We start from the raw sequence: 16402 nt of genomic DNA, 5'->3' as shown, positions 1-16402 counted from the left end.
ACCCTAATACAGAGGGCAAACAGTAACACACATCAACAATGTGCACACACAAGGCCTTGACCCAGCTATCACAGTTCTGAAAATCCACCCTATTGATTGACTTCCAGGTGGGCAAATTGACCTTTGTATAGTTATTCACTGCAACAACGTTATAGGGCAAGAGACAGGAAACACCCTGTGTCACACAGTGTGTGTTTGTTACAGGGTACAAATAGACTGTGGTAAAATAAACCATACTGATAGGACACTGTGTACCCTGAAACAATTTACAAATAAAGTCGAACAAGGAAGCTCTCTGTGATGACAGGAAAATAGCACCAAGACATATAAGTAAGCAAGCTTCCTTTTACACGGGAGAGAAGGGAAGTATACATAACAACTCTTTTCTACTTGCATTTTCATAAGGAAATTCTGGAAGGATAACACAAGGAACCAATGAGTGGCTACCCGTGTGTCCGATGGGCAGGTGTGGGAGTAAGACGTTTCCCTTGATACTTTTTTAAAATATAAATTTATTTATTTATTCATACTTTATTTTTAGCTGCGTTGGGTCTTCGTTCCTGCTCACGGGCTTTCTCTAGTTGCAGCGAGCGGGGGCTACTCTTCATTGCGGTGCACGGTCTTCTCATTGTGGTGGCTTCTCTGAGTTGTGGAATATGGGCTCTAGGCGCACAGGCTTCAGTAGTGTGGCTCGCGGGCTCAGTAGTTGTGGCTCACGGGCTTAGTTGCTCCGCGGCATGTGGGATCTTCCCGGACCAGAGCTCAAACCCATGTCCCCTGCATTGGCAGGTGGATTCTTAACCACTGCACCACCAGGGAAGTCCTCTCTCGGTACTTTTTTATACTGACTTGATATTTGAACCATATTAGTGATTGAAACCGTCCCTATTTAAAAAAATAAAATACCCGTCCTGACCCATCTACAGTATACTTGTCAGTTGCTCTTGTAGAAGGTCAGGCCCAGGAGGGTGGTGTCTATTTTGTTCATTATTGTACTTTCTGAACCTAGGAGAGGTCTGGGTCTGGCACACAGCAGGTGCCCCAGAAACGCATTTGGGATGAACGGCTGAACAGAGAGAAACTGGAAACAAACGAAGAACAACAAACAACAGAGAATGCTCGACAGGAATGAAGTTGCAAACTATAGAATATCATCATAACAGAGTTAAGAAAGAGGTGTATCTAGATCAAGTGAGTTCCAAAACATACCGTTAAGTTGCGGGGTGGGGGGATTCTAAACAACCCAATCTGACTCATGTAAAAGAGATCCCTAAGTAAAACTGTGTGTGTGTGTGTGTGTGTGTGTGTGTGTGTGTGTGTGGTGTGATGTAAAATGTGGAAAAGTCTGGAAGAACATCCAGCAGAGAGGGGAGTTGGATGGGGTGGGGAGGGAGGTGACCCGGGGCTTCTGTGCAGTTTCCATGTATTCCAAGAGAATGCACCTAGTACTCGGGGAAAATGAATAGCATCAAATCAAAAAAACCATAGAGACGCTTGTGTACCATACGACTTCCATTTCGTAAGCACGCACGAAATGAGAGTGAAAAGATACACAGAAAGTAGCGCCAACGAAAGGCGGAAAGGAAATGCAGCCGCGTCTTATCAGGGAGCGCGATTCCGGGCAATTTTAAAACTTTTTGATTACGGTTCAGTGTTCCCTGTTTTCCCACAATGAATACACCTTAATTGCGTAATGTAAAGGGTTGATGGAGGGGTGGCCTGAGCAGCCAGCCTTGCAGGTCACGTCCCGCTCCAGCCCCTGCGGCGACTGGCCGCGGCGTGAGCCGATCCGCCGGGCTCGCACGGACCGAGGGCACCCCAGGAGGAAGCGCGCGGCCACGAGGAAGCCCCGCGCGTGGAAGGGCGCAGGGCGGGCGCGCTCGGAGTGGCCCCGGGGCTCCGCGCCCCGGCCCGGCTCGGGGCTCCGGGCCGGAGGGCACGCACGCCGCCCCCAGCCTCCTCCTTGCGGCCTGAAATCGGCCAGGGGGCGATATCACACTCCCGCCCGGCCCGGCGCCGAACCGGCCCCTTCCGGAGTCTGACTCTGACCCCGCGGGCGCGGCCCCGGGCGACCTTGACCCTCCGCGAGCGCCCGCCCGCCGGCCGACCTCTGCTGACCCCGGGAGCGTGCGCGGGGAAACGGCGCGCCGCCGAGGCCGCCTCTCCCTCTAACCTCCAGCTCCTCCTCCTGCGTAAAAGAGCGGCCCTAGGGGACCCGGGGGCGCGAAGGGGCCGTCGGTGGGCGCCGAGAGGAGGCGGGCGAGGAGAGCGGAGCAAGCCGGGGGGCGTCCCGGGCCCCCCTCCCCACCCGCGACCAACGCCTCCCCAGCGAGCGGGACCGGCCGCTGCGCGGGACGCCCGGGGCCTTGACCTTCCCCGCGCCGGCGGCGGGCACCCAGGCGGGCAGGGAAGGGCCTGCAGCTTCGGGATCGTCCTCCGAGCTTCCTACGAGAAAAACACAGACTCGAGGGAGCAGGACAATTGGGCATTTTTTCACCTGAAGCTGCGTTCGGCGGCCGCCAGCAGCTGCTGGTCTGCCGCTCCCGCCCCACCTGCCCCGCAACCCCCCCAACCCCGCTGCCGCGGCCGTCACTTCCTCCTCCGCACCCCACCCATCCCCGAAATTCCCCGCTTTTCCTCCTCCCGTCAAAGGCAAGAGCTCTCAAGGAAACAGTTAGTTTATCTGGCGGCCAGTTAGCGCCTAGCCAATCCCCCTCTTGCCTTTCCACAAAAGGTTTGGCGGGTTGGCGGAGTCCAAGCCCAGGGGCTTCGGGAATGGGACTCCACCGCGGTTCCGGATCTGGAGCGGGGCGGGGAGACGCCTCAGGTCTCGGAAAAGGCAGGTGCCTGCAACCGGGCCCGGTGGGAGGGCCCGAGAAAGGGGCGATCAGTCTATCTGGGGTCATCTGGGGAGGCTTCTCGGAGCTGCTGGTGTCTGAGTCGGACTTTGAAGGTTAAGTGGGAATGTTTCCGGTGGGAAGGGAGCCGGCCAGCGGCTTGTATTTCAGGGTCAAGGTCAGAGTGGGGGGCTGCACCCCTCCCCAGCCCTCCCCCACAGGCAGATTGGCGGCTGGTGTGTGAAAGAGCTGTGGGCGTCCGTCAGGGGATGGATGGATAAACAAAATGGGGCATTCCCTTACCATGGGATAGATGCGGCCCTAAAAAGCGATGAAACACTGACACAGGCTACAACCTGGATGCACCTTGAAGATATTTTGCTCAGTGAAGGAAGCAGACATAGAAGGCCACATACGGTAGGATTTTATTTATATGAACCTTTCAGAATAGGCAAGGCTATAGAGGCAGAAAGTAGATTCGTGGTTGCCAGGGCCTGGGGGCCTGGGAAGAGCGCTGCTGATGGGGGATGGGGTTTCTTTTAGGAAAGAAAGTTTTGGGGAACGTTCTGGAACTAGATTGTGGTGATGGTTGTATAACCGTGTATATGTAAAAACCACTGAATCGTACACTTTTTTTTTTTTTCCTTTTTTCTGCCCCCTGCACGGCTTGCAGGATCTCAATTCCCCGACCATGGATTGAACCCAGGCCATGGCAGCGTGAATTGTACACTTTAAGAGGATAATTTTATGGTACACATGAGTCATATCTTAGTAGATTTTTTAACGGGGGGAGGGCTGTGAGCAGAGCCCCACATGGACCCAGCATCGTCCTCGTTGCTGCCTGTTTTGCAACAGAGGAAAGTTTGCCCGCTTTGGGCCTCACAGCTGGACAGAGCCACGGCTGCGCCAGAACCCAGATGCCCTCTGAGCGTCTTCTCTGGGGAGCCGGGACTGGGTGTGGTTTTCCCCATCTCCCTTCCTGGCACCTAGCCCACGGCGTGGGAAGGCACCCTGGGCGGTGGGAACTGCGAGAATAGATGCCCAGAGGCCGGAAGTGAGGTGAGGTCTTGAGTGGAAGGAGCACCCGAACTCATCGAGGCTTGTTAACACAGGCTGGCGTGGTCTCTTGGGTGCAGATCTGGGGAGGTCTGGTGGCCCTGTCCTGGAGACAGGGCCGGCTGCCTGAGTGTCCCACCCGTGCGGTCGCAGAGCCAGCACTCAGAAGAGCCCTGTGGTTGGTGTAATGCCTGGTTGTCACCGTCTTGAAATTCTTAATGATTTTTGAACACGGCTCTGCATTTTTGCTCTGTGCTGTGCTGGGCAAATTATGTAGCTGGGTCTGCCTGCGGTCACAGGATGCATCAAAGGTTTTGAGATGCAGAAGGTGACTTTAGGAGCACCAAGAAGAAAGACAGGCAGGAGTGAAGTTTAGAGGGGTCCCTGCAGGGGACTTTGAGATGGGATGAGGGCCTGGAAAGGCAGGGCCAGATGGGAGGGGCCCCAGGGAGCTAAGCCGGCAGGGCCCTCCACCCATCTGCCCACCCATCCATCCACTCAAGCGTCAGTTAATCATGCAGCTAACATTTATGAGACCATATGATGTATCAGGTGCTGGTTACAGCGTCCTCTCCCTTTGGAGCGTGTGGTCCATTGAATACCAGCTCCCATCCACCGCATGCTAGGCCATGCACCCTCTGTCCCACTTTCTGTTTTGTTTTGTTTTCTCATTTTCCCTTTCTTTTCACATGAGAGAGTATTTGTTTCTTGCCTGCCTCTCCCACCAGAGTGTGGACTCCTGAGGGCAGGGCTTGGTCTAAAGGCTCTGTCACTACTGAGTTAGTTGCTCAGTACGTCTTTGCCAAATGAATGAATGAATGGGCAAATGAATGAATGAACGAATGAATGAATATGGGTATGACGAGGGCTGGATTCAGATCATTCGAAGGCCCTACTTGCTAGAAGGATTATGGTAACCTCTTCATGGGTAATTTAAAGGATTATGGTAACCTCTTCATGGGTAATTTAAAAGATACATACTAAAATAAGTGTAAGAAAATCCATCAAAGTTCTCATTCTTCCCTTGAGGGCTGTTTGCTGCTTTCTTTAACATAGAAAATATAACACCACCCCCCCCCGCATTTTTCTTTTCTTTGTGGCCCTGCCTCGCTCGCACCTGAAGCTTGCCTTCTCCTCCTGGTGGGTGACAGCCCTAGGAAGCAAATGAGTCAGGTCACTTCTCTTGGAGAGGGCCCCTCTGTCGGGGATTTGGGAGAATCAGAATGGGGGTGCCAATGTGGCAGGGTGGAAGCTCGCAGGAGAGCAAGGCTAGTGGCAGAGGCAGGGCCAAGGCAAGAGGCTGGGAGCCTCACCTAGCCTGGGGCGGGGGCCAGACAGAAGGGAGCCAAGGAAGGCATCTGAGAACAGGTCCCAGGGAAGGGGAGAAGTGGGGCAGGGGTGACTCATGGGTTACAGAAGGAGAGGATTCTGGTGGGGAGAGGGGGGAGATGGGGCAGCAGTGCAATGCAGCAGAGGGTCCCAACAGGATGGAACCTGGGGAAGAGGCAGGTGCGGCTGGTCACTGGTGAGCCCTGTGTCGCCCTTCATCCGGCTGTTCATCTGCATCCTTTATCACATCCTTTACTAAGTTGGTAAATGTGTTTTCCTGAGTTCTGTGATCCACTCTAGCAAATCAAGCAAACGCAAGGGTGGGGGGCTCTTTGGAACCTCTGATCTGTAGCAGGGGTCAGAAGCACAGGTGATAACCTGGACTTGCAACTGACATCTGAAGTCGGGGGACAGTCTTGTGGGACTGAGCCCTTAACCTGTGAAATCGGATGCTATCAATGGGTAGATAGTGTCAGATTTGAGTTGATTCTTGGATACCCTAGTGGTGTTGGAGAATTGCTTGTTGGTGTGGGGAAAACGTCCACACACTGGGTGACCAGAACTGTCAGAAGTGAAGTGTTAGGGACTTCCCTGGCGGTCCAGTGGTTAAGACTCCGCGCTTCCAATGCAGAGGCCGTGGGTTCCATCCCTGGTTGGGGAACTAAGATCCCACATGCCACGCAGCGCAGCCAAAAACTTTTTTTTTTAATTTTGAAAAAAGAAAATTCTTTCAAAAAAAAAAAAAGGGAAGTGAAGTGTTTCCTTTGAGCAGTGAAGAAAACAAACAGGGAAGAAACACACAGTGGGGAAGAGCTGGGGGTTTCCCTGCACAGGAAGGGTAGACAAAATCTGGTTTTCTTAAATAGGTACAAAACTGGTTAATATTCTACACAGCAATAAAACCACAACTCTGGCGAATACTTTTTTTCAACTGAAAGAAATCCTTGCACTGCTTTTTCTTTATTAAAAAAATTTTTTATTGGCATATAGCTGATTTACAATGTGTTAGTTTCAGCAAAGTGAAACAGTTATACATATATAACATATATCCACTCATTTTTAGATTCTTTTCCCGTGTAGGCCATTACAGAGTATTGAGTAGAGTTCCCTGTGCTCTACAATAGGTCCTTATTAGTTATCTATTTTAATCCTTGCATTATTGTGGGACAAAAATCTACCAGTTACATGTAACTTCATAAGAGTCTGGGGCTTAGTCAAAACACAATTCCATAGAGAATGAGTTAATCCTTGGATGGGCGGTTAGACGGTGAGCCAGTGAAAGGACATTCCAGACATCTTTTTGCTTTGTTTCAAAATTTTGGATACATTTTTCTTAATCTATGTGGGTCAGGAGTTGATAAATGGGCTTCAGAAGGTCCAAGACTGAAATTATTTACCACTGTTGACGTTTTTCTGGAGAAAGGGTTTGTAGCTGTCATCAGGTTTCCAGAGGGTCAGTGACTGCCTTCAACTCCCAAGTTTAAAAACTATTGACTCAAGGTATTACCTCCTCATCTCCTTCTGCAAAGGGTAAGAATTAGCATCTTGACACAGAAGTCTTCTGCCGAATGCTTATTTGGATATTCAGGCATCTGTTGAAATGTGCTGCAGGATGGCCACCTCTTCCCCATCTCTGAGGTCCCAGTGTCCAGGCAGGCCAGTCAAGATGCCAACTTCAAGAAGCATCTGCTGAGGTGTCGCCTGCTCTTTGCCCAGCACGCTGCTCTGGTCACACCAAGAAGCTCAGGTCCTGGCCCGAGCTCACATTCTCCAGGTGGGCTGGCTGGTGGGACCCTCAGAGATGACTGGGATCTGAGGAGGTCCTAATGCTGACCTCTGAGCTATTCGGACCTTTCCAAAGAGCCTTAGAAAGGTCCCACATTTATCTGAAATGAACCTACATGGATCAAAGTGTGCATGTTGTCTGCCCCTGGCTGGCAGCCAAGCAGGTCTTGGCAGTCCCTGTGCTTAGAGGCAAAAAGCATCTCTTGAAGGAATGAGTACATCTCATGCTGATTGTAAGATGGCAATTGTGCCCATGTTTCTGATTAATAAATGAGGAAATAAGTTAGTAAATGGGCTGTTTATAGACAAAAGCTTTTAAAACATGCGCTCCACAGAGGGAGAAGGATAATCACAGCCAACATTTATATGGCGCCTACTGTGTCCTGAGGAACGTCCTAAGGGCTTCCCATCAGCTACTCAGGTAATCTTCATTAGGATTCTCCAAGGCAGCTTCCATTCCTCTCCCCATTTTCCAGGTGAGGAAACCACAGGACATAGAGGTTAGGATCACTCAGCTGGGAAGCAGCCGAGTCAGGGTTTGAAGGCCGTCTAGCTTTGGAGTTCACACCTCTAAGTGACTAGAATTACTGCTTCTTCAAATAAATAATGGTGGTGACAGACTTAGAGAACAGACTTGTGGTTGCCAAGGGGGAGGGGGAGGGGAGGGATGGATTGGAAGTTTGGGATTAACAGATGCAAACTATTATCTATAGAATGGATAAACAACAAGGTCCTACCGTAGAGCACAGGGAACTATATTCAATATCCTGTGATAAACCATCATGGAAAAGAATATGAAAAAGAATGTATATATATGTATAAATAAATCACTCTGCTGTACAGCAGTAATTAACACAACATTATAAATCAACTAAACCTCAATTTAAAAAAAAAATGGTGGTGAAAAGTTTGCTCATTATTGTCCCAGCCCAACGTCCTTTTTTTTTTTAAATTAATTAATTTTTAAAAATTTTATTTATTTTTGGCTGCGTTGGGTCTTCGTTGCTGCACGCAGGCTTTCTCTAGTAGCGGCGAGAGGGGGCTACTCTTCTTTGCGGTGTGCGGGCTTCTCATTGCAGTGGTTTCTCTTGCTGTGGAGCATGGGCTCTAGGCACGGGCTCAGTAGTCGTGGCTCGTGGGCTCTAGAGCACAGGCTCAGTAGTTGTGGCGCACAGGCTCAGTTGCTCCACGGCATGTGGGATCTTCCCGGACCAGGGCTCGAACCCGTGTCCCCTGCATTGGCAGGTGGACTCTTAACCACTGCGCCACCAGGGAAGTCCCTTTTTTTTTTAAGTGAAGAAATTGAGGCCCAGATGCGGGAGCAAGGCACCCACAAAACCAGTCAGGAGCAGACCTGGCCCAGGGTCCAGGCGTGTCCACACCTGGCCACTGTGATGCCTCCCTGGGAAGGCAACCCTCACCTCTGCCCACTTTCCTTGTGCCTAAAAGGGCCCCAGCAGGGCCCTGGGTGTTGTGAGGTGCAGAGGAAAGAAAGAGGAGTCCACGCCCTGGAGAGGAGGAGGAGGCAACAGGACAGGGAGGAGGAGGAGAGGAGCTGGGGCGCAGGTTTCCTTTGCCACTCCTGCTCACAGCCCTGCCACCTCCTTGGCCGCGGACTCTCTCCCCACTGCTCTCCCTGCCGCTCCCCTGCGCCAGCGAGGAGCTGGCAGCCGTCCCCACTCTCTTCCTCTCCTCCCCAGCTCCGCAGTCTCCTCAGGTGACCCAGTGTCTCAGCTTCATCACCTCTTCATTTCATGAGCACCCACATGGCCTCACCCCTACCACCAACAGTCAATGCCCCACTCACCTCTAAATCTTTTTTTAAGTTTTGATTATTAAAATTGAGGCCATGGGAATTCGCTGGCGGTCCAGACTCGGCGCTTTCACTGCCGGAGCCCAGGTTCAATCCCTGGCCGGGGAACTAAGGTCCGCAAGCAACGAGGCGCGGTCAAAAAATAAATTAAATAAATAAATAAAATAAAATTGAGGCCTAACATCAGGGAGAAAACAGCATCAAGTGTATAATCTTATGCACATGGAGCAAGGCATTTTCATACACCCCACCTCCCCCCACCATGGGCTCCTTTGTATATTTCTGGGTCAGGAGCCATCACTGCGGTTAATATGTCTCACTTGGGACTTCCCTGGTGGCACAGTGGTTAAGAATCCGCCTGCCAATGCAGGGCACACGGGTTCGAGTCCTGGTCTGGGAAGATCCCACATGCTGTGGAGCAACTAAGCCCTTGCGCCACAACTACTGAGCCTGCGCTCTAGAGCCTGTGAGTCACAACTACTGAGCCCACATGCCACAACTACCGAAGCCCGCACTCCTAGAGCCCGTGCTCCACAACAAGAGAAGCCACCGCGATGAGAAGCCCACGCATTGCAGCAGGGTAGCCCCCATAGCCCCCGCTCGCTGCAACTAGAGAAAGCCCGCGCACAGCAACGAAGACCCAACGCGGCCATAAATAAATAAATAAATAAATAAAAACTATCAGAGAGAACAGAAAGAAAAAAACTTAAAAAAATATATCTCACTTACGTTATTGAAATAATACGGTATATTTATTTGTGCGTGTGTGTTTGGCTTTCATTTGCTTAACATAAGCTCTGTAAGATCCATCCACATTGTGTGTGTCGGTAGTTTACTCTTTTTTCTGGCTGTGTATTATTACACTGTAGGGAGAAACCACGATTTATTTAACCATTCTACTGCTGATGGGCATCTGGGTTGTTTCTGGATTTTTGTCACCTTGAGCAAATCTTCTGTAAACCTTCCTGCCTGAGTCTTTGCGTGGACATGGGTTCTCATTTCTCTTTGGTGCATACCCGGGAGTAGGATTACTGGGTCATAGGCCAAGCCCATTCCATTAAGAATTCGTTGTCGCTCTGAGGTCCTCTCACTGGCATATGGTCTAGCTGCCTTCGTTCTCTGCTTGCATCTGCATTATCTCATTTTGTCCTCACCAAATCCCAGGGATGCTGGCCAAACATCGTCACCACCCTGATGTGGCACTGCTACTGTTTACTCACTGCCTATGGGGCTCAAGGTTCAAGTTCAGAAGTGCAGGACTCTGAGATTATAAAATTGTTTCCTATGGGAAATAGAAACTGAGTTCCAAAAAATCTCACACACTTTTGGACCAGAACCTGCTGGGAGCTGCCAGCAAGAAATGAGGCTGGCAAGAGTTAGCGGGACTCAGCTGTGCTCTTAGCAGGGCCAGAAGGCTTTACAAGTTTTGTATCACAATTGTTTCTCTATTTTAGGTTGGACAATGGCATTGCCATTCTGTTTTTTTTTTTTTTTAAAGGACCTTTATCTTTTTTTTAGCGATTCGTACTCAAGAACTTGTGGACAAAACGACAAGATTTCTGGGTTTGCTTTAAAGAAATCAGAAAAAAAGAGGGACAATATCCGAGTAATAATAAAAACATTACACGCATTTTTTAAAAAAGTGTTCCTTATGGCCACAATAGGCGGCTGCTACAGTGTGTTCCAATCAAGTCCGGGAAGAATTTGGAAAAATCAGAGCTTAAGAAAGATTACTTTCTGAGGCAGACTCTGGGATATTTTGGGCCCCGAGGGAACTCAGGATCCAACCAGGCTGGAGCTCCCCAGGGACCTAGTTCCTCAGTTCTTTATTAATAGCCACCCCGGGGAGCTGCAGGCCACAGGAACAGCGCTCAAGAAGGGAATGAGGCCTCCACCGCTCGGCTGGAGTCGCCAGCAGGCGTGGGCTCATTACCGTCCCCGGAGAGAGTCCAGCCTCCGGAGCACAGGTGAGTGCGGAGGCGACCGCGGTCCCTGCCCCTGCCCCTCCCGGCCTGCAGGTGACACCGAGGCAGCGCGCAGGGAGGGGTGCACCGTCAAGGCCACAGAGCCCTGGGAACAGACGGAGGCCGGGCCAATCCCCGCGGGGCGCACGGCGGGGCAAGGAGGGAAGGAGAAAGTGACCTTGGGGCGGGGACCCGCAGACAGCTGGGGTTCCAGGAAGAGGAGGGAAGGGCATGTAGGGTAGAGCGACAGTCCAACTTGGAAGGCACAACCCAGGAAGGCCCACAGGCTGGTGGAGGCGCGCAGGTGATGCTGGAGGAGCCAGGGTAGGTGCGGTGCAGCCGAGCCTCGGGCAAGTGTGCCTTGGCCCAGACCACCTGCCCTCTTGGGCCACGAGATCTTCGGGGTTCGGGGCCTGGGATCGCTCGCGGGCCAGACAGGAGCCAGCAGGGGAACGAAATCTCCAACTTCTAACTTCAAAGAAATGCGAATTAAAGTAAGGAGAGATATCCCACCCCTTTAGGACTGACAGCCAGCGGTGGTGATCTCCTGGAGACCAGGCCGCACTCCCACACCCGGGGGCGGGGGCGGGGGTGGGTAGTGGACGCTTTTCCAGAGGGCAGCTCGGCAAGTGGCACCAAAATGTCACCAAGGCGTCTCACGTGCCTTTGACCTGGCTGCTTCACTTCTAGCGATCTACCGAGAGATACAGGCGCTCAAAGACGCACACTGACGGCCCACACAGCTTCATTTATGCCTGCTGCGGTGAAAAGGGGGGTGCCTAAGTGTCCATGGGGCGCGTTACATACTGTGAAAGCCTCGGTCGTCTCTGTGCCTCGACAGGGGATCCCGTCCACGACATAAGCCAAGTGAAATCAAAGGAGTGTCACAAACAGCAGTTATCCTATGACTTCATTCAAAACGGCCTGGAGAGTGCGCGCCCACAGTGCACTGTAGTACGGCAGTGGGGCGGGCGGGGGGGTGGCCGGAACTATACAGGACTTTCATTTTCTCTTCTAAACCCATCTGGAAAGACAGAGGCCAGCAGGGAGTTTTCACCGCCCAGAGGAGCGGCTGACCTTTAGGAAAAGCCCGGTCTTTGTTCATAGAACTGGTTATTTTATGGAGCACCTGCTGTATGCGGGACCACCCGTTGGGGCCTGGGAAGCATTTTCGACAGAGATAGGGAAGGGGCTGCTCACGCCGCGGGAAGCGCGGACCCCCACCCCGCGAAGTAGCTGCCGGTGGCAGCTGCCCTCGGCCTGGACCTAGACCCTGAGATCGGCCAGTGCCAGCTCAGGGACCGGTACAAGGCACATCAGTCACTCTGTCCCCACCTCCAGCCATTTCCTTCCTGGCACCTACTATGCTTTAGGCGCCTGAATAGTTTACTAAATCTTACCAAAGCCCAGCAAGCGAGCAATTTTTATCCCAGTTATATGAAGAGGGGGCTCAGAAAGGTCACTGGACTAGGCATTACCGTGTCGATTTCGTGAGCCACGCTGCCTCAAGATCCTATCAGCTGTCACTCATGGGATAAGGTCCAATTTGGAGTGTGGGCTCTGAAATCAGACCCGGGCCCAATGTCGAATCCATCTTCTTAGTGTGACTGTGGGCAGGTTAGTGATCCCTTCTCTGACCCGGGCTAGGATCAACTATTTATAGGGGTGCCGTGAGGATTATATGGGGCAATGCCTATAAAGGGCGAGCGTGAGCTAGGCACTGCGCCAAGCGCTTTTACGGGCATGACCCTAATGAGTTGGCCCATTTTTCAGATGAGGAAACTGAGGCTCGCAGGGCGAGAAATCTCGTCCTAGGCCTCAAGCTGGCAGAGGCGGAGGCGGCCTGCACCCCTGCGAGCCTCAGTTTCCTCGCCCGACCCGCTCCCCAGGGCGCCCCGCCCCTGCTGATGCTCCGCCCCGTTCGCCCAGGTCCCGCCCTCGGCCCGCCGAGCGCCGGGAGTCGCCGCACAGCCCCGCGCGCCTCAGCCAATCGGCCGCGGGCGGCGTCGGGTGCCTTCAGCCTCGCCCGCTGTCCTCCCGCCCGGCGCTCGCTCGCTGCCTCGCTCACTCAGCTGCCGCTGCTGCTGTGGCTGTCGCCGAGCCTCTGTCCGCCGACTCGGTAAGGCCGGGCTGAGACCGCGCGCCGCGGGGGGGGCTGGCGGGAGCCGGGGGCTGGCCGCGGCGGGGCCCAGGGCCGGGGGCGGACGGGGACTGCAAGGGCCCGGACCGAGGCGGGGGCGGGGGGCCGCCGCCTGTGTCGGGGCGCCGAGGGACAGCGGTTCTTAGAGAGCTCGAAACCGGAGCGGGGCGGGACTCCCCATACCCCGCAGTGGATTGGGTCTAGGGGGTCCGCGTCAGTGTCGGTCCGCATGCGGGCAAGTCCGGTGTGGCTGCGGGAGGGATGCTCAACCCTTCGGACTTGGCAGGACGCCTCCGGGCTGGAGCCGGTAGGGCCACCGGCTCTCTTTCCCTTCCCATCTCACCGTCACTTCCCAGGAGTGGGTTGATTGGGTCTCGGGGTCTGCCCGCGGATCGGTCGGCCTTGCGAGCAGGTACTGTATGGGAGCTGGAGGGACGCTTGACTCTCCGGACTTGGCAAGATGCCCCCGGCCAGGGGACACCAGGACTGCCGGTTCCCTTTCCCCAGCACCCCACTCCCCTCGCCGAAGTGGATTGGGTCTGGGGATCCGCGGTAGGGCAGTGGAAAGGACGCGACGGCGGGAGGGATGCTCAGCCCTCGGGATATGGCGGGGCGCCGCGGATCCTTCCTCCATCTCGCCCCATCCCCTCTCCCTCCGAGAGTGGGTTGGGTCGGGGGGGCCGTCCCTGGGTCGCGGCCCGGCCCAAGCGGGAGCCAGAGGGACGCTAGGGACTCAGCAGGGCGCCGCCGACCCCCTCCAGGCTCCCGCCCCCGCCGCGCAGGCGTGGGGACACGCCCTTGGCGCTGGAACTCCAGGCGGGGTCCAAGCGCCCTAGGTGGATGCGAATGGAGGCGCCGGGCCTGGGTCCCCTCTTGCGAGCGTCCTCCATCCCCCCATGCGGCGGACGGTCTAGGGCAGGTGGGCGAGGAGTGCCTGCCCAAGGTCGCGCCGGGCCGGGGAGCTTGCCTTGCAGGGGGTGGGAGGGTGTGGGCGCTTCACGTGACCAGGCCTGGGCGAACTTGGCCTGCGAGCCCGGACGGCACGGTCAGGAAGGTAGAGCAGCCCGGGCTCCGGGGCCCCTATTCCGGCAGCCCCTAACCCCAACTCCCTGGGCGAGCAGACAGTTCCTTTCGTTTTGGAAAGGCTGTGGATCAGTGTCTTTATAGTGTAAGTCGGTGGTTGACTCACGTTAAAGCCGAACGGAACAAAGATGATCTTTCTTTTTTAACTCCAAGAGTTAAAAATCTCGAGAAATCAGGTTGAATACAGAACAACTTAATATTCCCAACTCGGAATTGCTTTCGGTTTCCTCTGTGCTCCATGTGATATTAAAATATTGAAGGGCAGATTTTAGTAGGAAACTGGTAACTTTGTAAGTCACCAAATAAAATCAGTTTAACCTTTTAAAAAGTGTATTTTGTTACACCATTTTCTCACACAGGCTTCCGGTTTCTGGTCATTCCAGATATTCAAGCATGCTTATTTCTTTCTAAACCACAAACCAAATGAATAAAAAATGGCCGAACACACTGGTCTTTTTATTTTTCTATGCCAGCAAGCATCACCCCCCTTTCCAAATTATTTAAGGTGACTCTTAGTGTGGCATAAATGAGAACATTAATGCTGATGATAATGCTTATCGTTGAGGCGAGGGAGTGTTTAGGTGTAAGTGATAGGAGCTGAATGCAAAATTCTCGGCGGAGTTTGGGGTGGTTCTGCCCCTGCGTGCCCGGGGGCTGCTTTTCGTATGTAAATGAACGGTTTCCTTCCAAAGATGTGGGGCTTAGACCTGATCTTGCACATTGAACTCCATCTGAACAGCTGTTGGAATCAGAAAAAGAGCCATCTTAAGGAGTGTACATACTTTGTATCAAGAGTCGCAGAAACTGGCCTCATGCACAGGCCGAAATAACCTTTGAGTTTGTACTGAAAACAAGCGGCCTAACCCAGAGGTGAAGGGAAGAAAGCTGGCGTAGCTGCCGCCCGCCCTTGGCCCCGGCCCCAGCCCCCGTGGTCACCGAGCGGTCAAGCCTGGGTCTCCGGGGAGTCCTGGAGCGAGGGCCCGGGCTTACGCAACCCTGGCCCCGCGTGCCCATTCATGGAAGCACAGTTAATTGTTCCTTGAGCTGCGCGGTGAGCCCCTTCCGGAGGCGCTCTGGGCTCGCGGGGCAGCGTTTCTGGTGTGGCTTGTCTTCGGGCACACCAAGCTCTTAACTGTCCCCAAAGTTGACCATGCAGGGCTCGGCCTTCCCACCCAGAGGCGCTGCGTTTCGCCCACTGTCGCCGGAGTGGAAGCGCCGCCGACGCGCGCCAGCTAGCTCCGGAAGGTGTCTCCAGGCCGGGCCAGTGGAACAGGATCTGAATGCCCGGGGCGCGCCAGGCGGGGGGGCGGGGCTCGCGGTAACCTTTCCCCTACTTTTCTCAGCCGTCACGTGACGCCCGGGGGGGGGAGGGGCGGGCCGCGCCGACCGCAGCTGCTGGCGTTGCCTATGAGGACGCGTTCCAAGCGAGCAATTAAAGTTGCAGCCTGGAGTCTGAAGGCGGTGGGAAGGTGGGAGGCGGAAACGCTTACCCGCTCCGGCCCAGGGCTGCTTCTGCACTTTGATCGGATGCATTTTTTCCTTTGTTGGAAAAAATGTTTAGTCACTCTGCATGGTTATTATTGGCAGACCTGACAGAGTTCAGTTACCGGTGGAAGCCTGCACTTTGAATTCCGGAAAAATTGCTGCTTTTAAGAATAAAATTGTTGTTCAAGCTGGTGTGTTTCAAGTGTGTTTCAGAGACTCTCCCTCTTACTTTTAACGAGACCTCTACTTTCTTCGAATAGCTTGAGCCCCTCTTGCTTTTCCTGCGAGGACTTCTCTGTTTTAAAAATAAGTGCTACAGGCACACGGTGCAAAATGAATGGGGTGCAGGTGGGAATTCAGCACAAAGCTGGCCTCCTCACCCGGTTCCCCTCCGCAGAAGCTACCGCTATTAAGTTTCCTTGACAACTGTAGAAATAGTCTAGGCTGTACAGGGCATTAAAAAAAAATCTGTTACAGACATCTCACAGCTCCATCAGCATCAGATCTTACTGCCAAAGAAACAAACCAATGCTTTATAAAATACAGAATTGGGAAGAATTAGGGAAGCAGAAGCCAAACTTTCATGGATATGTAAGTAAAATAGCTATGAAAATAGCCTTTTTGAGGGGGTTTCCTTTGCATTATATTTGTACACAATTATATTTATAACCTATATAATTATATTTTGAAAGATGTTGCATAAAAATAGGCAATATATGAATAATACTACCAACCTTCAGTTCATCCTAATGACATGGTAAAAATATGGATACTATAAAGGAAACTTAAAAAAATGTTACTTAACACAAATAAGGAATATTTTCTGCTTGTTGATTTCTGATATTTTGCTGCCTTTTGTAACCTTCACCTTTTACCCCAAGCAAATATTAGGTGACTGAGAGCCTCAGTT

The 16402-nt window shown here is 53.0% G+C and overlaps 1 protein-coding gene across 4 annotated transcripts; it reads right to left on the bottom strand.

Moving 5' to 3' along the window:
- Nucleotides 1-9576: 9576 nt before the first annotated feature.
- Nucleotides 9577-13629, bottom strand: LOC114485607 (uncharacterized). 4 transcript variants are annotated; one of them, XR_003679014.1, is made up of 2 exons: nt 12263-12490; nt 9577-11256 (listed from the first exon to the last, which is right to left on the bottom strand). XR_003679014.1 is itself a non-coding variant. In XM_028487385.1 (2 exons), the coding sequence occupies exons 1-2, from the start codon at nt 13556-13558 to the stop codon at nt 10750-10752; spliced, it is 798 nt and encodes a 265-aa protein (XP_028343186.1). In that variant the 5' UTR covers nt 13559-13629; the 3' UTR covers nt 9577-10749. The 4 variants fall into 4 exon arrangements, 1 of the variants encoding a protein (XP_028343186.1); XR_003679016.1 differs by having other exon boundaries at nt 9577-11252; XR_003679015.2 differs by lacking the exon at nt 12263-12490 and adding an exon at nt 11592-11784.
- Between the last annotated feature and the right edge of the window lie 2773 nt (nt 13630-16402).

This window comes from Physeter macrocephalus, unplaced genomic scaffold (assembly GCF_002837175.3).
Source record: "Physeter macrocephalus isolate SW-GA unplaced genomic scaffold, ASM283717v5 random_1812, whole genome shotgun sequence".
Lineage (NCBI taxonomy): Eukaryota > Metazoa > Chordata > Mammalia > Artiodactyla > Physeteridae > Physeter > Physeter macrocephalus.
The sequence above is the reverse complement of the archived record's forward strand: the minus strand, read 5'-3'. Positions and strand labels throughout refer to the sequence as shown.